Here is a 22,730-nt window from a genome sequence, read left to right as displayed (position 1 = left end):
ATTTGAATTATTGTTTTAAATGACCAATTTTGTGCATTTGTGTCTGCAATTTAAATGTGTAATAAAAAGGCTATAAAAAGAGGTCAATTGTGCCAAACCCCTTTATTTAAATCTCTGTTTTCCTAACATTGTGTTTCAGTCAGCTTGTTTTGCACCTGCGCTCTCATTTTTAGAATATAGCAGCATAAATTCAACATTGAAAACAATTTTAAAATGACTGCAAATATTTTTATGCATTCAAAGACTGATCATATTTACAGTACATTGAGAGAATACATAGACAAGACCAGAGATTGATTAAACTTTATGCTTCTTGCCATAAATGTGCATTCTTATCACCATAGAGATGAAAATTACCTGTTTTGCCATTCCCTTGATTAAGCTGATTTTGTTTGTTTGCCAGCTGCGTCACTTGGGAAATGATGAGGTGCACATAGTGTGGTCGGAGCACTCCAGGGACTACCGCCGCGGCATCATCCCTACTGACTTTGGCGATGTACTGATAATCATCTATCCAATGAAGAACCACGTGTATTTCATCCAGATTATAAAGAAGCCACAGGTAAAAAGAAGAAAAAAACTGACTGTAGATACACTGTGGACAGGAGACATTGCCTATACTTACTAGGGTTGCTTTATGTCTGGCCATGATAACTTGGGAATACCAGGTGACACATTGGGGCAACAGCAGCTCTAGTATACAGTAATGTGGTGGTGAGTGGAGGGGCCAATGGTACAAAATGCCTCGCTTCCCCAGGGCAGCTGTGGCTACAATGGGAGTTCACCCATCACCATTGAGTGTGAAATTAAGGAATACCACTTTTGAGTCTTTAAAGGCAAATAATTATTCTTCTTCTTCACAGTGATGTGCTTTTGTTTACTTATTCTGCTAAAAGAAATTGTGAACTGCTTTAAATAACCTCCAAATATGATGGAATATAATCCCTTATATTTATAGGAGCTTTACACAGAAGACATTCATGGAATTAGGCATGCAATTATACTGACCATATTTGGGTGGGTGATAATTAAAAAGCACGTAAAACCCAGTCTTACAGTGTAGTAATTAGGCAAGCAGGTTAAAGGGATTATTGAAAGACTTCGACATTTGCATCAACTTCCAGGTCAACGATCACAGAGATTGAACGATTAAGGGCTTCTGTCCAATATGCATGTACCCACACTTAAACGCCGTTGCCAGGTTTGTCCTTTTGTATTTGTTCATTTGCTCAATATAAGAACATTGTTTTGTATTGATTGTCAATTTAATTTCTTTCACCTAACATTGATTGGCATCAGATATATGCGGTTGCCATGCAAAGTTGGGGAAAATCCAATTGTAGCTTGAGTCCCTTCCACAAACAGATGGACAAACCGTTAACACTGAGAATAGCAACAACAAATCAAATCAAGCCCTTATCTTGATATATTCAGGGGTGCAGGTTGTTGTAACACACTTCCACCAATATATAACCAGAAAATGGATCATATGATTTATTGATAGTCTGGTTTAGTGAACATTTGCAGGCAGAAGACATTAGTGTTTTTAGTGCAGACCCAAAACAAATGTATATAAAGTGTGAATAGCTTTTAATCATAACAAACTAATAGAGGGGATAGCCATGATAAAATGCAGTTCAGTAAATCGAACACTTTACAGCAGAGAAACAGGCTGCAGAGCTGTTGCACACAGTGATTCAAATGCAGCTGCCTCCCTCTTAATTTTATGATCCATTCAGCTATAAACCTAATTTGGTTTGAGTGATCACTAAATATTAGCAATAATGTTTTCCAGTCATTTTAATGTAATTTTGCCTTTACTAAGTCTTTAGGTGTTCTATAAAATGCCTCAGCAATATATTACATTTATCTAATATAAACAATACATTGTTTTGCAGGTTCCTTTCTTTGGCCCCTTATTCGATGGTGCTATCATTACTGGGACCCTGCTGCCAAGCTTGGTGCGCTCAACGTGCATCAATGCCAGTAGAGCTGTCAAGTCTCGACTGACGCTCTACCAGAGCTTGTATCCTTTCCATACTCCAACATTCCAACATTTTACAGTCCTGTTTTAGGACATTCAGACCTGCTGACACAAAAGTCCAGTTTAGTTTAACTGCTTATTGTAATTTTATTGACTCATTTGAGCGAGGCTTCGATATGTTTGATTGTTTTGATATTGTTGTAATTTATCTAGAGTGAGCATGTGGAAAAAAATCTTAATTGATAATGTTAGTGAAAATCCTCTATGTGTGAAATCATCAGTTGCATAGAAGTTGTTTAGACTCTCTACGAACGATCTGTCACTGCTCAACCCCTCCATCCAATCGTGTTCTGTTAAGAGCCTGACTCCAGCTGTAGTTGTCAGTTGGTTTAAAGGGAGTGTAATCACCAATGGAGATGAATTAGCATGTGAATGCCAGCAGCAGAGAGTTGGGGGTGATGGAGGGGGCGAGATGGGGGCGGGTCGAGTCAGGATGGCCCCTGGAGGGAGAAACCTGATATCCCTAACGCCCAACTCCTTTTTGGACAACATGTACAGCACCACCTCGCCAGAACCGCGCTGCCCCTCTGGCGGTTGCTATAGAAACCTCCCCCACGGAGACTTAATTTGTCAAAAAGTGTAATGTGTACACTGGTCTAATCTAATGCAAAGGTGTTGTGTGTATGAAATGTTGTAATGGGCCATTTTAGAATCTAACCAGCAAATGTTTTATGTGTGGAAGTATGCATGTGCTTCTCTGTGTTATAAAATGCATCACTTCCAATGCCCGCCCCACTCACTTTCCAGGCCTTGTCTGTGTGTCCCCCGGGGCAACCTGAGTGACAGATGTCCGTTACCCAACGCCAAGTGAATTAGCCCAGTGTGCTACAGGGGGGACAGGCTGCTTCGGAGCCTCGGGGTGTGAGATGGGGACCAACAGTGCTATGGATGCACAGGGCCACTGAGGCCTCACCTGGCATTCCTCAGCAGAGGCTGTCCTCACAGACACACCATCTATGAGCACAGATAAGCACAGATGGAGCTCTGGCACTGATATGCTGCAAAGCAAACCTTCATGCACTCCAAATGAATAAATGTGCAAAACAAATGTATTTTAGGACCATCTCTGGAAATGTTAAAATGGATATGTAAAATTTTAATGTAAACAGACAGCGCCACAGCTACTATTGCAAGTTACTTTGATATTTAGAACTGCATCTTTAATGCAGAAAACCTTTCATGAATTTAAGTTGGAAATTTCTATTTAGATGCTTCAGACATTTATATATTTTTGTGATTCTCTTAGGTTTGAGTATATGAATGATATAAAAATCCTTACCTTTTAGCCTTTATAAGCTTCCACAATCAACAGTCTGCTCTTGCTTGTGAGAACACTCCAAGTTAATTAGTTGAATATTTCTTCAAAGAGAAGCTATATGATCCCTGTGTGTGCAGATAAAAGGCCAGTATAGAGCTGTCCTCTCACTGTGTCACTAGGCTCAAGAGGACTCCTGCAGTCCACCACATTGCTCACAGGATCTTTTAGACTAATAGGATTTGATTGTGAAAATGGCCAACTGCAACAGCAAAAATTTGGTATGAAATACAGAAACCACTCTTTGCATCCCCCCACTAATGACCACTTTGATTCACAGTATCTAATATAAAGGCCAGTTTTAAAACGTTATGTTTTTAGTGCCCGCGACCCCGAAAGGGAACAAGCGGTAGAAAATGGATGGATGTTTTTAGTGTTGGTGAACAGGCATCGTATCACAGGCTTCTTTTCCAGGCATTTTATGTAACATTAATTATTTACGTGCCTGATGGAAATTGCAACTGCTCGGGCTTTGTGTGCATTAAGAGTATTCTGTGCCCACCACGTCCTGAACACCAGTAGCCACAAAACATACAGTTGAAGGCAATTTAGGCATTTATTCCCAGACATTGTTCTCTATTGCGCTCATTCTTGTTTTAAACGTTTGGAATCTACTAGCTGAAATGTCTCTAATCAACTAGCTCTTAAAAAAAAGAAAGAAAGAAAAAAAGATTTTGTAGAACTGAGTGTGTAGAACTTTCCTACTCGTCCAAATCAATTTTCTGCACATCCTTAGTCCCTTCCTTGTAGTTTGGCTCACACTCAAGCGTGCATGCACACACACTCTCACACCCTTCTACAGGCATCGATCAATAACTATAATCTGTTTCTGCCCATCACCAGTCATGCTAGCCAGGCTTTTAGGAGTTGTGTGGATGTGTGTTCATGTTTGTGTGCAGAGCAAGCTTGATCCTTTCAGTGAAATCCAGAAAGCCCACTGTAGTGCTCTCCAAGGCTCACGTGAGGATATTTGCACTCTCTTGTGAAGACGCTATTTCAACATATAGTGAAAACACAATGGATTTGATTTCCCATAAAAATCTCAACACCATAAAATAATAATTAGTGTATTGACATTTTCTCTTTCTCCACTATGGTTTTGTCCAGCCAAACCGGACAGCAACTGTAAGATTCTTCACCTCAGAGTTTTAAGTGTTTGTATGCATGATTGGATGTCATGAATAGGATCTGCCATGTTAGTATTGTCTCACATGAATTAGTTAGCATTGTTGATAGGTCTAATTTGCCAGCTGTTGTGCCATGACTGTCAGCAGTCTAATGGGTAATACTCAGCAGTCTGTATTATTGTCGACCATGCTGCTTGACTGGGCACAGCGAGATGCCTGGATTGTCACTTAATGCTTTGTACACATAGTTTTTGCTGACTGGGGCATAACTAGCTGACTTCCTGCTTATGTCAAAATTGATAATATATATGTGGAAATTGGAAGGGGAGCGACATAGATTTGGTTTTGTGCCTTTTATTTTCCCTTTGTAATTGTTATTGCTGTGTCAGATGTATTGGTTTGTATTTTTCTTGGAGCTGACTGTGTTGACTAGTTCAGAGGCTGCTGTGCCTTTGGTGGAAGAGTTGAGAGTCTACACACAGTGTTTTGAGGGTGACAGGGAAAGGAACCCTTCTGAATGTTTAAACCTAATCCCATTATCAGTGTAGCGCACTGCCTCTCTCCTGTCCCCCTCCTTATCCCTACACTCCCACCCCACTCTCCAGCTGACCAGCTGTTCCTGCCGGGACTCACCACAATGTCCGATGTGTTCAGATCACTGAGTACCCCCCTTAATATGCACACACAAGTTAGCTGCACACAGTTCATGTTCAACTGAAGAAATTGTCTAACCCCTGGAATCAGTGAAGACCCAGTGGGAGGAGGCTGATGGTTAGGAAAGCAGGGGTAGTTTTGGGGTTGTGGAATGGGCAAGCACAGACTTGTCAGTCCAAGAGCCCTGACTCAGAAGGCAGTTCTGCTCGCATGGCATATGGCGTCTAGCTTCATACAACATGCAAAAGTATTCCCTCCTCCCTTCACCCCCCTATCCCTTCCCCCCCCCCTGCTGCTAATGTAGAATGACTCATAGCATTACTCTTTTTTTTTTTTTTTTTGTAAAGCCCCCCTCCATACACACACTAGGTCCTCCTCCTCTTGCTGCCCTTCCTGCAACAAAAGGCTCTGGCTGTATGGCACCGAAACCCTCAAAGCCCTTGGGGCTGAGGCCAGCCCAGCCTGTACTCTTGGGTCTGAGCGTGGGGCCACCCCTTTCGCCCCTTTTTAAACACAGGTAGAGCAGGCGTGGAACCAGACGGCCAACAGCAGGGGCCCAAGCCCCGCCTCACAACCATACACACACACTGCTGGTGTCAAATTGTTGTGTTGTTTGGCCTGTTTGTGTGTGTACAAACAGCCATATCAAATCCCATGCTTGTTGGTAGGCTTTATTAGTAGAAATACAAAATAGTTATTTTTATAATCCTCAAATTTATAATCATTTGAAAATGTAAGGTGCATTTTAATTTGATCCCTCACTTTCAAACCCCTCTTTTTCTCCGTCTGTTCTACATTTATATCTTACATCTCTGTATTTGTGTGCTGCAAAGTAAAAGCCAACATAACATTTCAGCACCATCACAAAATTGTACACTATAAAAATAATGATTAAAGTGAATTATGTCAATTTGTTGTTGGTGTACTTCAAATTATCTATTTTATGAATTTGTTTATTAGTATTACTACATATATTTCCAGATTCCCAAGCTCAAGAGACTACCCTGATTGGGTCCTCAAAAGTTTTATTGTGTTCTCCTCTAGGTAGAACATCTTTGTCGTTGGAAAGACTTGATGATTGCTGTGTTTTTTCTTCTATTAGCAGGGGTGTAAAAACCTGTCTGTCTGCTTTTACTGATTAGCATCAAGCTAGCCATTCCATCTGTTCCCCCTAGCCCTGTTTAATTAATGAACTTTCTTCCTCCGCCCCATTGCCAGCTAGTTCAACACGGAGGCAGAAGCTGTTACTCCTCTGTGGTAACCCCCCCTCGTCATGGGTGCGTTCTCATTGATTAGTTATGTTTTGTTCCCTCCTCTTTTGTCTTTACAGGGTTCTTCAAGAGGGATTTAATAAGCATACCTAATCGGTTTATTTATTTTTTATTTTTTTCATGATATATTACAAGAATTAGAATCACAACCTAATTGTTGTGTTTGTATCGTCCTTTAAAATCAATCTTGAAAACGGTTTATATCATCCATGATTCTCACTAACTTTTGTCCTGTCCTATTCTTATACAGCATCCTATCTCTTCCTCCTCTCTGTGTCTCTTGGTACAAGGCAGAGTGGGCAGCTCTTTGTCCGGCTAAAGCTGTCCTCTTTTGTCTGTGCGGCCTTTTTTATCCTTTGCTAATCGCCATGGTCGTGTGCCTGAGTTGGACCCCATATTTCACGCTCGGCTCTCTTTTGTTTGACACACCGCCCCTGATAAGAATTCCAATTCTAGGGCCTCTCTGATATTGAAATCCAACAGCGGCTAGAAAGAGCCTTCAATCATCCATTATCTGTGCTCCAGTGATTACCATTCAATCTCTCGGGCCCCAGACTCTTCATCACTAGCCCCAGAGCTCAGACTATCCCCTGAAACAACCTGCATCCCTTAACGCCTGTCTCACATTCAAGCATATCCATAGATATTTCTTATGCTGACTTAACGCGCTTTCACACTGAATGCTACTGGGAAATGTCAGGGAAATGTCATTCAGCGTTCTTAAACTGGAGTTTCCTGGACTGTGGCGTGGCCCTGGAACAACCTCTACAGACATATTAAGACATTATTAGCCAATTCTTGCCCTTAAATGCTCATTTTTTTTAGTTGTAAATATGAAGACAGCGCTCCCTTTTAAATATGCTTGCTTACTTTTAATGTCATTGATTTAAAAACTGATAGACGCTGCTTAATAATCACTATAGTTTGTTCCTGTCCTCATACCATTGTTTTCTTTTTCAATTATGTCCTTATATCTCCCAGCATTTTCATTTCACCGATTAATCGAATTTTTTGTATTGTATCAGGATAAATGGTAGAATGTCTTTTGTTCTGAAGGTTGATGATACACTAAATCCTAATAGTCTATTGCAAGTTTTTAAACTATTAATGAATGGGTTACTGATTTAGCTTGTTTATTGTCATTATTAAATCTGATGAGCCTTTTGATGCAGACATCCACTTATCCCCACACCAAATTTCGAAACACCCCACACTCAGTACCTTTGTTTATAGTAGGCAGCACATCTTCATTAGTTATGTATAACCTCTAATTACTATTGATGAGACTCGAGCTGATTTGGGTACAAATCTATAGCTTTTGTTATTCTAATGAGTTATTTACCCTCAGATCTTCAAGCCAGAGGGTTTTGGAATGGGACTTTGTTCAAATATAGCATGGGCAGCTCTAGCAACACCCACTTGTTTTTGCATCTGACGATGCAATGCCCCCCTCTCTGCACCCCTCCGACGCTGGCAGTCCTGTCTGAGTGGATGTATAGCACTTCCTGCTCCTCCATCTGTTTTTGTCCACCCATAAAAAGGTCCATTATAATGTGCAAGATGCACAGTTGCCATGCTGGAAGCTTGGCTTGCGTCCGGGATCGTACAAAACTTATCAATCTTATTGCGTGGATTGTCTGCATGCTCTTGCTCTGAGATAATTTTTTATGACAATACTCTCCTCGTCCTGTGGGCCTAAAAGTTTGCTATCTGAATACAACTTTGTCTATAGCCACTGGAAGATGGTAGGCTCCTGATTAACCCTGGAGTGACTAGCTAATGTTATTGAAGGAGGGCCACCTGGCTATAAGACTGTACAGTCAGCTGCCACTGAAGGGCCAGAAAAGGAGACAACCAGGTGTTGGGCTTCAGCCCCCCTAATTGTTGCCATGTAATAGCCTGCTTGACTGCACAATATAGCCTAGGGGTGAGGATTAGCAAAAAGCTGTTGCCAACACAGTAATCCATTTTCTTTTTTGCCCAAGGTTTTGTCTGTGGTGTGTCTTCACATTATTGCTGGTAGAACACTGTGCCCTGTTTGTGTTCTGAGTCTCGGTTTATGGCACACTCATGGTGTTTTTTGTTAGTATTCTATGCAGAATGTAATTTTGGTTGGACTCAATCTGCTTGTTTATTCTAAGGCATTTGGAGAAAGTGATTCATCTGTCAGTCCTTCACCTCCCTTATGGCTCCCTGATACATGTATGATGCATTGTACACTTTTAATTACAATTACATTGCCTAAATATCCCAAGAATTAGTTTGAGTACAAATAAAGGGACAAGCGTAACTAACCTTTTTTCCTGAAACTCTGATCCCATGTAACCTGGTGCTAATCATTATCATTCTCGTTAAATGCTTGGCATTTTGCATGAGGACAGGCAGCCTAATTGGCCTAATGAACCTTTTAGAGAGGGGGCAATGAGCAAGCAAGGGACTTTATCAGCCACATGTGTTTGCTGAGAGGTGGCCAGTCATCCTTGGCTTTAACACATTACAGATATTCTATGCCACATGCAGCATGCCACAAACTCATTAAAATTGTCGAAGCCATTATTCATTGCGTTTTAATATTTCATCAGTGCTCGTCTACTGTGTTATCTTGGGGTTCAAATCAAAGCTACGTGTTTGGCATGACACAGAATTGGCACATGTCTGCCAATTAAAGTGTCAGTCTTGATCCCAGATTTGTCAAATAGATTAGATTATATCCTGACCACCTTGACCAGATGCCATGTTTTAAGAAGAACTGATGTTACATTTCAGTTTGATGCCCTCCTCCTTGTGTCTGCTTGAACAAGTTTTATGAAGGCATGTAAAATGTGTGCGTGATTAAATGGTCCAGTCTGCCCTTCTGTTATCTTCATTTGATTTTGTTATTAAAAGTTCAAGCTGGAGGCAGCCAAATGCAAAAGGGTTATTGTCTGCTCAATTCAAGGAGCAGACAGTAAAGTAGAAATGTGCTGCATATTTTTGGGTGTCTATGATGCACACCTTTGTCCTATTCCAATAATGAAGTCAGAGGTTGAGGCATTCATGTCATACTGGCCATCGTCACTGACAAAAGCCACCTTTAGAAAACTTGGGCTGCTGTCACTGAAGTGTATCTGTTAATCTTCATCAGCTCAGCCTTTTGTAGCTCATCTTATTATGACTTTCTGTTAATGCACCATGGAGGCCTGTGCGACTGTCGTGCCATAATGGACCTGTGTTTGATTAATCCTGTCCATCTATTGTGTTTCACATCTAAGGCAGCTCTGTCAGTCCTCATCAGTGGAGACCAGGCGTCTTTTGAAAAATAGATTGGTTACAGGTTCAGCTCAGTTGAATGCTCAAGCTCAATCTGCTTCGGTGACTGTTATGTTTTGCTGCAACTTTAGTTATACCAATAATACAGCATACGTTATATATAGCTCTTTTCTAACAAAACAAAGACATGCATTATGTAATTGTTTTTGGCGTGTTTTGTTTTCATCAGACACTGTGATACAAAATTAATTTGAGGCAACAACTGTTTTGGGCATTACTAAAAAATAAATTGAATCGAATTTTAAGACAAACCTACACTCAGATAAACAGAGCTGACAAAGACCTAAGTTGTAGGTGCTCATCTTGTGATTTGTAGTTGCACAAAAATCCATTTTTATTGCTCCCTCGAGAGGTGAGCTGCTGGGGACTAGTCGGACTTGAGAAAATGGGAGACTGCGTTCTCCTATCACCTCATAAATAACCTTCTCATGCCAACTTGCATCAGTTTTTAGTCTGTACCTGTGGCAAAGCTGTGTGAAGTCAAAGATGAGCGGTGATGATGTCATGGCTTCGGAGTGATGTCACAGCGATAACTCTCAGCGCTGCTGTCTGAATACCAGATGGACGGTAGCGAGGTGTGGAGGTTGGAGCTTAGAAGCTCTTGCTGTGGGAAAGTCACCCCTCTGGAGGTGTCATTAACCTGGGCTTACTGTTTGACACAGCTCCTTTGGGGCGGCTGAGCTCCAGTTTCCTGGGCCAGCTTCTAATTAGACCACTTGTTAAAACTTGGTGCATTCAGCTATTCCTCTGGAGCTTCTGGTGTTGTGCACTGTATGTATATGCACACCCAGTACAAACACCTCTACTCATCATAATGCTGCTGTGACTCTGACACATTCAAGCATTTTATGCCCTAGTGTCATTTTTACGGCACAAAGCTGTTTAATGAGACACCCGTTTGAGTGGCTGACATGGAAGATGGGTGTGGGACATACACCACACTGTACTATCAGCCTGTGGCTGGTCTCTGTCACACACTTTTACTTCATCTATCTCAATCTGTTGTTCCTTCTCGTTTTGCCATTATTCCCGCAGCCAGCTTTATTGCCACATTCACTCTCTCTCTTTGCCTGGTGTCTCTCCATCTAAATGTCTCTGTCTGCTTCTCCCGTTTTCCCATAATCACCTCACACCTCCAAGGGCCTCTGCTGAGACGAGCTTCACACCTCAGGCCTCGCTGTGACAACAGGTACCTCTGGCACTCACCGCCCGGCCTCCCTCCAATCAACACCTGCTTCGCTTTATCCTTTTTCTTTGGCTCTGTCTCACTGCATCCGCCATCTCTGCTTTTGTACCAATTTGAATGTCTTGAACAATCATTTCTGTACATCCTGTGTTTTATTTTCCACCATGCTCTTTTAGTGCATTGTCATGATGTATATTTTAATTCAAAGTAACATTTAAATATCCTCCTGCCATGCCCTCCACATAGGATCATAGATGGCCAGTGAATACCTCAGAGTTTACAAACCACAACCCTGGCACCTCAGCAACAATGCACACCCCTATGCCCCCACCCCTTCCTCTTAACTGCCCAATTATGTGACTGCTGGGAGTCAATGGCGCTGCAAGCTACTCCTGAGCTTCTCTTCTCACCAAGGTCAAGCTGATTGGCACAGGTTAATGGGCAGATGTGAGGCTAAAAGAGGAGGGGGTCAAGCACCTAGAGGCACCCTTCACCTCATCTTTAAACTGTCTCTCTTCACCACAAGAGCCCCTATTAGCACCAGTGCTTCTACAAACTGGATTAACCTTGGCAGTTTCCATAGAGGGCGGAACTTTTATTCCCGTTGTAAATCCCAGGTTGTTATTTATTTAAATAGATTGCTTTATCAAGCAATTTGCTCTATGGAAGGTGATTATTTAGAGGCTGAAACAGATGTGCCTCAAGATTGTCTTCAAATCCTGTGTAAGATTATTGCTGTAGTTGCACCTGGCTTCTCTGACATTATCAGTGTGTAGTATAGAGGTGCAGATTAAGCAGTGAAATGTCAGTATTGCATGCATGAATTCCAACCTCAGTTTTAAGGCTGTGTATGCGTTGTATATTATTTTACACTTGTTTTGCTATTATTAAAGTATAGAATCACGTTTATTACGATACACGATTTGACAGCTATGCCACCAAACGCCCATCACTCTTGGCAAAGCCAAGAATACAGTTAATGCAGCATGTGTGGTGGAGTCACTAGTGAAGTTAAAGGAATAATAGAGGATTTTTCAGCGATTTGAGAACTTGAGCGACTGTTAGTCCCTTTTTTACCCTCCTGTTCTTTCCAAGAGGCCGCTTACCATCAAACCTTGTTAATACCGCAACGGATCGCATCACATCTTTTGTCTCTGCAGATTTCCGTCTCTTCTGAGCTCGAACACAGTCTTTCTTTTCAGTCATTTTGTACTGTACACTGAAGGAACTCGCTTAACACACACCGGCATATCAACCACAGCACAGCCTGGGAAATGTGTGGGAACGAGCCAGAACGAGCCAGAACGAGCCTGCAGGTGTGCAGTAGGACGCAGGGAATGATTGACATGTGGGAGAACTACTCGGCTGTCCACGCCACGAGGAAATGAGGCTCAGATTGTCCTCTATTATTCCTTTAAGCCTTTTGTAGACGGGGCTTTTGAGGAATAGCTGAAGTTAAGAGTTGGGATGCTCTACTCCAGTAGGACATTAGTTAAAAGGTCAGCATTGAGAGCATATTCTGCTGCTGATATGTGCACAAACCACAATGTGTGAGCATGTGTGTGCATCTGCATGCTCTGGGTGGGGAGACATGGCCCAAAATGGATCCCAGTGGACAGGCATTTTCTGGACAGGTCCCTGTAGACTCTGGAGAGGGATGATGATGAGGGTTGGTGGCGGTTGGCCGATGGGGTCCAGCAGGGATGGAGCAGCCTGCTAATGAAGAGCCATCTGAGGCCTCCATTCACCTTGAACATGGGCCACTGCAGCTGCCCTGACCTTGGCTTTGATCCACAAAGATGCTTGACCCCCACCATTCCCCCTGAGGCTCCCTCCCACCATCTGGGCAACATGCATGCATATGTATACTTACATGCACACACCCAAAGATACATATGCATGTACCCGTTTGCTGATCCATATGGTGTCAAAGGTATGGGTCCTATTGTTCAATAAACCTCTTAATTTATATTTGGATGAATATGTTTTATGGCAGGGAAATGTTTTGGTGGTATTTGCCACACTATATAGTAACAAAGAAATGTTTTTCTTTGCCTGTGTGTTGTTTTTATAAAGTTATTTTACAGTGATGTTCATGACACAAGAAACATTACACGGGTTTGCACTCATCTCCCTAATAGGATTTCAACCACTCTGAGACTTTGAAAAGTGCTTCAACACACGCTTTGTGAAATACTTGCTTGGATAGCTCAGCTGTAAATGACAGTTATGTCATGGTTGACTTAGCCCTTAGACCATCAGTAGAGATATGGAATATTCTCTCGCTTTATGCGAGTCTTTATCTCACTGATGTTAGGGCACATTTTCTGTTTCACTGGAGGCTTGTGACTAACCTGAGGCTTTAGTGAGCTCTTAGCTACAGGAGCAGCAGATTGTTTGTCCCTAAAAGTATCTAGGCTTTGGCCCACAACATTAAAGTACAGTAATATATGCATCAATGTCCTGGGCATTACTCTTGTGTTACTACATCAATATAATATCTCATATAAATGAGACAAAGCATAGAAGGCAGAGGAGCAGCATGTATTTGAGTCAGAGAGCGCCTGCTCCAGCTGGAGTCAATATTTGCTTAAGGAATCTCAATAACAGGCTTGCAGTCATCTGCATCTCTGATAATGGACATATGGCTCTGTTGACCCATGCTGTGCTAAGGTTCTTCTAGCCCTGCAGCTACCACTAATAACTTTTCATATTTGTTTATATTTGTACCACACATTTACTACAGGTTTACTGGCGCTTATAGTTTATCTATTCTCTCATTGTGCCTTTATAAACTTAAATTAATTGGTCCACATCCCTCTAACCCTAGACCTATGACCTATCAGACTGAGTTGTGACCCAGGTTGCCATAGCAGCCAGGCCTTCGATGCTCTCCATTAATTCAAGTCACATTGCATATCCAGCATATCCAGTTTTAGATCTATTAACATAATTTGTGTATCAGTAAGTGCAATATAATTATACAGTAAATAAAACACAAACAGATATGCGCTTCACAGGGTCTGCAGTATGCACCGATGCTCTTTGTGGATAAGGCCAGAACACGTCATGGAAACAAAAGTAAATTTGCACGATCTTCCGGGTGCCTTGGATGCCCTTATTTTATTTTTTTTTTCATCTTTTTTTCTTTCACATTTGATGTTAATTTTCCTAGTAGCTTTATTCTACTTTGCGATTAAATGTAGTTAAAAGGCATTGTGCTGTACAGCATTGACCTATAGTAAACTTCAGCTGTATGTATGTTGTCTTGTGCTTGTGACCTCAGTGGGTCTGTGTTCATCCATGTGAACAGCCTGTTCAGTCTACCCTCTGGTGTGTCCGGCTCAGGTGCCTGTCAGCCCCACTTCTCCACGCTTCTCTCAAAGCCATTGGTCATGGCTTACTTGGCCCCTGCTGTGGCGGCATGTGCCCACAGCAGGCCACCTGCCCAGTCACTGTCTTGTCCTATCTATCTAACCCAGACTAGAGCCTCTCGGTCCAGTCCAGCCTATCTCAGTGCAGTCTGCCTGAGCTCTGGCCTCAGCATCAACATGAGGCCACTCCCCCTGGCAATCAAAATGAATCAAGGAGGAGTTCAGTGCCCAGTGTCTGTTTGCAAGAGCCTATTTCAGATACGGTACACATGGGGAAACTGAGACTGGACTTTGAAGCCGTCCCTGTCTGCATGACACCGCAGCTATAGCTTTGATTATAATCTTATAATCACCACCCCACTCTTTCCATTGCACACCCAGGTGCTATTTTGCCACATTATTTATTTGCCTATTTATTTGAGCTTTCTCATTTTAGATTCAGCCATCTAGCCTGTCTGTGTGCCCCAGTTACTGCTTGTCACTCTGAATTTCAAATGGCTCCAATTTTCCCCCTGATGGCACGGAGAAGTGGCAGGCAGCACATCAGGAATGGTGGTCTTAGACATGCAGCCTGCAGCAGGGCTTGTGTTTGAGAAAAGAGAGGGATGAGGAAAGAGAGGAGAGGTTTGAGTACCATTCCAGTGCTGTGATATTTCTTCCTCTTTTTGTGGTTATTTTGTTGCCTGTGTTTTTGAGGCGCAGTAGCAACACTGTTTGTTCTGACTAGAGTTTCATCTGCTTTTGTTGATGATGTTGGTACTGCTCCAATCCAGTAACACTGCCCATCTCACTCATCTGTGATCATAAACCCCAGGCAGCATTCAAAAGACAAAATATGTGTAACTGCTGGTGGTGTTTTATGTAATATTAATAGAAAATATTGTTTGTATTTTGTCTCTTTATACTGTTTTGTTCAATCATTCCTTAATTTAAACATAGCTATGAAGAACGGGCCCTTTACCTGGAAGCGATCATTCAGAATCATAAAGAAGTCATGACATTTGAAGACTTTGCGTCGCAGATGTTTTCCCCCTCTCCTGGATATCCCATGAGTGGGACAGGTGAGTTAAAATGATCTACCTTTTGTTTATAAAATATTTATGATATATTGTAATATATTCCTCATTGTATGCTGAATCCATCCCATTGTGAGAAAAAAAAAATGAGTTGTGACATTAAACATTTAATTAGTGGCCTATATTGAATGCAATATACATTCAAAAGAGAACATTTCAACAAGTCACACTTTTGAGGCTTTGTATTCCTGATCTTATCTCTGCACAGATTTTTACTTGCACTTTGCCTCACCTGTTTTTCCATATTAGCGTGTTCTCATTGTGCTCGACCACACACCTGTTTGCTCCCTTATTCTCTCTCCCCTCCTTCTACGCCTACACTCTGATGAATATCAAAAGACCACGAGACCTGGCTACACTGGATGTCCAAGTGACTTCAAACGCTACTCTTTCTTCACTTGCTTTTCTGCTAATTTCAAACGGCAAATATAACTATGCAATTGCTTAATTAAAAACATTAGGAAACTGTCTTGTTGAGTGTGCGTTGTGCTGTCATAAGCTCAGCAACACTTAAGAGATGTGCCTGACAAACAGCCACCCGCAGATGTCAGGGCAGCGCCTTATCAGCCCATGATGAATAGAATGGAAAACGTGTCTTATCTTGTTTTTCCGACTCATACCAGCTCCGATCGATCAGCAACAGCACTCAAATCAATACAGAACTGCACTTTTCCACTCTATCGGATCCCACCACACATTCTGTTATGACAAGAAAAGCACTTCACAATACAACACTCACCAATGTTGTGCCATTTACAGATCTGTCAAATGTTTCAACAGTGTTTTGAGGGGCTTTGATGGCATTCTAAAGATTCTAGTGTAACTTTGAATATTTTAGGTGTTTAGGAAATGCCTTCATCATTCAAACCTTGTCTATACAAAATATCAGAAGTGGGCACTAGGCCTGCATTTTTCAGACGTACTACAGAAGCAAACTGTTTGCATCTAGGTTTAAAAAATGGCAGTCAATGAAAAAAGTTATCAGAATAAGAATGACATGTATTCATCTCTGAAGGGAAATGTTTTTGGTTGCATTGCATGCACCTGACCAGCTCAGCTTAACTTGACTTATAAGATATCTCCTCACAACATATTGACATGATCATGTACAGATTTTACAAGTGAATTGAATATTGCACAATAACTTGACAGAGTTCAGCAGTTTGATGGCAACAGGCAGGAATGATTTTCTGTGCGTCTCAGTGGAGCAGCATGTCTTTTCCTGAATGAGCTCTTGCTGTTGAAGATGCAATATGGCTAAAAATTGTTTAATAAGCATAATATATTATCAAGAAAGGATGGATATTTTATGTTTATTCATGTCAAGCTCTGCCGGTTACCCAAGCATTTGAACTTTAGTTAATATTGCCCTGGGTGTTTGAAATGCATCCTGCAAATATTTTTCACCATTTTATCCTGTCATGCCTGTGTATTGTGTGCTCCATCAAGCATTGATGTGGCTGGCTGATACTCCTTCTCATTCTCACCCTGAAATGTGCTGCTGCCCCGCTGTGTGTGTGTGTGTGTGTGTGTGTGTGTGTGTGTGTGTGTGTGTGTGTGTGTGTGTGTGTGTGTGTGTGTGTGTGTGTGTGTGTGTGTGTGTGTGTGTGTGTGTGTGTGTGTGTGTGTGTGTGTGTGTGTGTGTGTGTGTGTGTGTGTGTGTGTGTGTGTGTGTGTGTGTGTGTGTGTGTGTGGTTGTGTGTGTGTGTGGTTGTGTGTGTGTGGTTGTGTGTGTGTGTGGTTGTGTGTGTGTGGTTGTGGTTGTGTGTGTGTGGTTGTGGTTGTGTGTGTGTGGTTGTGGTTGTGTGTTGTGTGGTTGTGGTTGTGTGTTGTGTGGTTGTGTGTGCGCGCCTTGTGTGTGTTGTGTGTGCGCGCCTTGTGTGTGTTGTGTGTGCGCGCCTTGTGCGCGCCTTGTGTGTGTTGTGTGTGCGCGCCTTGTGTGTGTTGTGTGTGCGCGCCTTGTGTGTGTTGTGTGTGCGCGCCTTGTGTGTGTTGTGTGTGCGCGCGTTGTGTGTGTGTGTTGTGTGTGTGTGTTGTGTGTCGTGCGTGTCCGTGTGTGTGTGTGTTGTGTGCGCGCCGTGCGTGTCCGTGCGTGTCCTGCGTGTGTCGTGCGTGTGTCGTGCGTGTCCTGCTCTGGCGGGCTCTGCTGCCACTAACATGTCATCCATGCTTCATGACAGCGTGCAGGCGTTGGCCGGGGATGGTTTGGGACATGGAGTACCCCTGGGCCAAACTGGACTGTAAGACTGCCTGCTTCCTTCGCACTAGGCATGAAGCCCATCACCCACTGACGTCCTTTTTTTTTTTACCTAAATAGGAGATCATTTAGACCTTTATCCAACCCTAACCAGTTTCTGCATGGCTAATTATGCTAACCTCAGTATAACACCGCTTCTAACCCTATTTATGACGTTGTCTATTATAGAACCAAATAAATTTTAACAATTTACATCAACAACAGCATTGCTTCCTGCATGACCCAACACATCTGTCAGAAGTGTGCTTTCACCAGACATTTTCTGTGTTTTTGCCTGGTCCCTTTTTTTTCTTTTTTACTTTTTTTGCAAATAAATAACAGCACACGCTGTCTCTCAAGAGTCTAAGAGCATCCTCGACCTTTTGAGGTGCCTCTGGTACGTGTGTCTTGCTCCCTCTAACCCTCCCTAGGCTGCAAAAAGTCTAGTAAGTATTTTCTTTCCCTGTTGATACCATGTGAACTGCACAATTTTGGAGAAACGGTTCAACTTTTCGGATCTCTAAAAAGGGTTGATTGGGTGCCAGCAGACTTTACAATGCTCTGGGTGAAACATTTGTGCCTTCCACTGAGGACTAACCACAACCTCATACAAGCTGCCTGAACGTCCCATTAAACCTTGACCCTGGGTGCGTCTGATGCAGGCATGTTGTGTGGAGTTCACTGGTATGGTGTGTCCACTGGTCTCATGTGTTGCTTTACTGTGTTCTTCCCTTTTAGATTAACATTTCTTAAAGGTCCAAATGCTTTGTGAAAAGGTAAGCTCCGCGTCCCAATGGAAGCCTGTTTTTTGCGTCCAACGGCCTTTGTACCCGTCACCCGTTTTTCTCCTTCCCTCACTTTCTTTTTTTTTTCATTCTGTACTAACCAAGCTTTATTTACTGAACAAAGGGGATGAGGCCAGAAAAAACAGGCTGTTTATTTGGGTGGGCCGTCCTACTGTTTAGGGCAAGCTGGTAATTGAGAGTGATGCACGGTGGGGACAATTAGCACCTGACTAAGTAACAGCATGAACAATACGGCTCCACTTCTGGCCCTCGCTTGTGCATGTGACGCGCCTTTTCCTCTCCCCCAGCAAACACTTTTCTTTTTTGTCTTCTCTTTATTTCCCAATCCCTGGGCCACCCCTCCCTGGTTTCTTCCTGTTGGAGTGTGCCTGTTTGCCTGAGGCAGACTCTGAGACTAACACCTGCCGCACTGAAGACGTCTTTGTCATCCACAGCCTTGTTTGAACTGCTGCACTGGGGACCAATGGGATAGAAGGGTCATTTAAAAACATATTTTCCTCTCTTGTGGTTTATCCTTTCTGTTTGTATCTGAAAGAAATATCCACCAGAAGGCAATTACGTATATAAAAGAAAATGTCTTTAATCATTGACTTTCCATAAACCTACCGGTACTACCTCTTCAGGAAAATAAACTGCAGTCATGTTGCACAGTGGTAATAATGATTGCAGATTGTTTTAATGGAAGCTAAAGTGGAAGTCTGTTGAGTGTGTGGTGAGCTATAATATCTGTGTTCTCAAAGAGAATTAACTCGGATCAACTTGTGGTTTTCTTCTGAAAAGAAAGTGTCTTACTGTAGGAATGAGTGCAACAATACGGGAATGCAGGCTTTCTGTGTCTGTAAGACCAGCCCACATTTCAGCCAAGCCCATTCGTTTTTTACATTCATATGCAGATTGGAGAATGCATGTAGGGTCCCCTCACCTCCCATTGCTCCCTGTACAATGCACACACCCAATTCTCCGTCTGAAGCCCAGCCTCTGCCTGTACGGGATGCTGCCGGCTGCACGGTGCTGCACAGTGTCTGTGACTCCAGCCATCTGCCATTCCTTTTAGTGCCTGCAACTTGAGATGCCTCCGAAAAATGGCAGGAAAGAAAAGGATAGGAAAGAAAATAGGCAACCAGATGCCATCTCAACAAAGCATCGAAGTTGTTTAAACTCGAGGCATGGTGCAAAGATGGCTGGGGGGGGGGTTCCATTTTGAGTCTGGTCAGAAGGAGTAGTCACTAAGTGGAGTCTTAATTTAGGCCTTACTTACAGCTTATTGCTGTTTGCCATCCCCACAAACATATTGCCCCGGTACCTTGATTACACACAAGAAATAAATGCTTTTGGTGACATGTAAGCATGTTTTAACCAACTTTGCTTTCCTGCAAAAATGGCTTGTGTTTTGTGGGATTTTATTTTTCATGGCGCCTTGTGAACACCTGGTGTACTTTTCCTTTCCTTTTTGAATATCTGTAAATGATGACGATGATGACAATGATGATTATGATGATGAAGATGAAATAATCTATTCTGACTTGCATTTTGGGGAATCTGGATCAGGGGAGCAAAAAGCACTTGCATGACAAAGCATGCTGAGAAATTCACAATACCTTTTGACTCGTGTTACATACTTGTAATTTGGAATTGTATTCATTCTTTTCACTGTCTATGTCTCTTCTAGGCTCCTTCACTGGCAGTGCGAGTACTGAGGGCAGCTCTACCACGGCAGGGTGTTCTGCCACAGCCGCCACAGACTCTGTCGACCAGGTGTCGCCCACTCTGCCCCGTGCCACAAAGCATCGAGTTTCTGGAAAACTCCGCCGCTCAGCCAGCGCTATCAGCAAATCATCTGCCTGATACTCTTCTAAGCCCAGGATAACTGGCTTTCCTCTCATATTTATTAACCTCAATGAGCTGTGACTGCAAGACATTTTCTGTGCTATCCATGTTTTATTATGTGTCTTATACAGAACTGGAACTTTATGCAATTTTTAATTTATGTGTTTGCCACTAGATTTATAGATTTGTTGTTGGGGGTGAGTTAGGGGTGATTTAGGATTGACTGAGAGGTCTTAAACCAAACATTCTATTGCGTTCGAACTGATGCAGTAAAAATAATTTAAACTGTTTTTATGCTCACAAATCTCTACACTTAATCCATCCCATTCAGCGCACTGAATGACACTGGTGGTGAAGTACGGGACTGCACAAGGCATTGATGTCCATTGAAATGTGTCTTTTATACCTCTCTTTGCACTTTCCACGGCCCTTCTATGTTAAACACACTTGTTTGTATAGTTGGACATTGTAGAAGTCGTATCACTGTTGATTTGTGTCTATTGGACCATGTTCTACTGCTGACAGAAGTGACTTGTGGGGACTTTCTCCTCAGACCCGCTTGTACACTGGCACACAACCACACAGACTGCCTGGCTAATGTGTGCTGCCAGGGCATTTTTTTAATTGTTTGAACCCATAGTGGACAATCAATGATGTCTTTCTAACTTAACTTGAGCTGAAATTTGTTAGGGGCTTTTTATCACTAATTTTCTGTTTTAAACGAATTCCGATGGATTCTGTCACGATATGATTCATGCAACTCTGCTGGAATGAGAAAGTCTGCGTTTGTAATTGTTTTGTGATGTTGTTAACATAGACTCATGTCCGGTAATTGGATAAGTTCCTCTTGTCTCTTTCCTCTGCTATCAGTTATGTCCTATGGAGCGGAGGCATTGACATTCCAACATTTCTGCACTAACTGTCATTGATTACCTATCGCTGAATGCTTGATTACTGTTAGCTGCAATGTACTTTAATTATTGTTGTTTGTCTGTTAAATGTATGTATATATTGGCATTTTACCTGTTTTGTTATTATGATTTTCTGTGTTATTAAGATTCATCCCTATGCCTCAGGTGACTTTGAATCCATGCACTGGAGTGGTTATGTGCGTCATCTCCCCAATGACTTACTAGGCTGTGTCCCATCTGCCCCTTCCTGCCTCAAGTGACCATGATCACTAACCACTTTTACTTATCCATTCATTGTCTCTTCGTTTTTCCCTCATTCTGCCCTCGGATTCTGCAATTCCCACCAAAACAACATCCACCACCACCGCAGATGTATGAAACTGCGGGCCTCTGACATTTATAAACGCTTGTGCATTGCCTTGTCTTGAACTGAAAAGATAGGCACCAGCTCCTCCTCTTTCCCATAATCACCTCCCCATGTCACCTCCAGGGGCCTCGGGAGGGCCACAGGGACTGCTTTTAGGTGGCATGCCAGCGCTAGACTATCACAGCCTTCCTAGCAACAGCCACTGCTCCTTCAACCTGCCCCACTCCGGCTCCTGTCACCATGGCAGCCAGGTGTTCCAGGCAAACACACACATCTATAACTAGCACCTTTCTGAGGGCTCCACCCAGGCTGCAACACTAGCCCCATCTGTTGCAGCGCTACTATGCCTTATTTACTCCCCCAAGCTCTCCTCCTATCACTTTCACCCTGCACTCATAAGCCGCCCGCTACCTGTACGTGCCCCCCATGACGGAAACACGAAGGGGATTACAGAGATGGGTGATGAGAAAATCCTCTTTTTGTGCTTGGTAGTTTTGAAGAATGTATAAAAGCATTGGCCTGTATGGTATCAAGGGGTTTTAATTTTCCCAAAGCCTCTAGAAGAAACCACCCAGGATGCTGATGTAAAGATTGTGTAGATCATATTTGTGAAGGGGTCTGTAATCCCCCATCGGTGGTTTAGTTGCTGGAATTGTTAGTCAGGACCAATCTATTTTGTATGTGAATGATAAGAGAACGATCTAGTCTTAGCCCTAGAATGATTTTGTCTTTTTACTATGAACATTCTTGTACATTGTGTCAAATGTGAGGGCACTGTCCCTTTCCAAAAACGATATGAATGCCTGTCCTATATTATTTAAGTAAAAAAGCGTGAAGATTCCACCATTACTTGTCAACATATCAGACTGTTTTAATGCTATCTCTAATAGAAATGTGAAAGTTGAAACATTTCATTAAATCAGATTGAAATTCCCTCTTTTTTGTTATCTGTTTTCACCTTTGACATCCTCATCAGCTAATTGTGTAACCTCAGAGCTTGTAGATTACTGCGGTTTGGTTTTATGGAAAAACAAGGTGGGTGCTCTTTCCACAAGGCTTCCTGACCCTGGTCTGGCCTTGCAGCAAGCAGCAGCAGGGGTAACCTGACCCTCCTCCCATCTGTCACCCCTGCTGCTCAGTTCAGCTTAGAGGAGACTATAACATAATGGAAGCCCACCAGGAGGTACAGGTGCAATGGTCGCTGCACCTCTGGGCTGAACTGCCTTT

At 42.6% G+C, this 22,730-nt stretch overlaps 1 protein-coding gene across 7 annotated transcripts in view; it reads left to right on the top strand.

Annotated features, from left to right (window-relative positions):
* Nucleotides 1-22,436, top strand: part of ralgapa2 (Ral GTPase activating protein catalytic subunit alpha 2) — a 69,221-nt gene extending 46,785 nt beyond the window's left edge. For 4 of the 7 annotated variants that reach the window (XM_072457810.1, XM_072457807.1, XM_072457806.1 and 1 more), the window contains 4 exons: nucleotides 404-562; nucleotides 1,899-2,026; nucleotides 15,220-15,341; nucleotides 20,068-22,436. In XM_072457810.1, coding sequence (XP_072313911.1) covers nucleotides 404-562; nucleotides 1,899-2,026; nucleotides 15,220-15,341; nucleotides 20,068-20,243 — 585 coding nt within the window. In that variant the 3' untranslated portion in view covers nucleotides 20,244-22,436. Of the gene's footprint in view, nucleotides 1-403; nucleotides 563-1,898; nucleotides 2,027-15,219; nucleotides 15,342-17,536; nucleotides 18,369-20,067 lie in introns of all 7 variants that reach the window. The other 3 variants (XM_072457808.1, XR_011928378.1, XM_072457811.1) reach the window with 3 other exon arrangements.
* Nucleotides 22,437-22,730: the final 294 nt, after the last annotated feature.

This window comes from Eucyclogobius newberryi, unplaced genomic scaffold, assembly GCF_026437365.1.
Source record: "Eucyclogobius newberryi isolate DKJ021-1_F unplaced genomic scaffold, fEucNew1.0.hap1 SCAF_21, whole genome shotgun sequence".
Lineage (NCBI taxonomy): Eukaryota > Metazoa > Chordata > Actinopteri > Gobiiformes > Gobiidae > Eucyclogobius > Eucyclogobius newberryi.
This window is presented reverse-complemented; position numbering and strand designations above follow the sequence as displayed.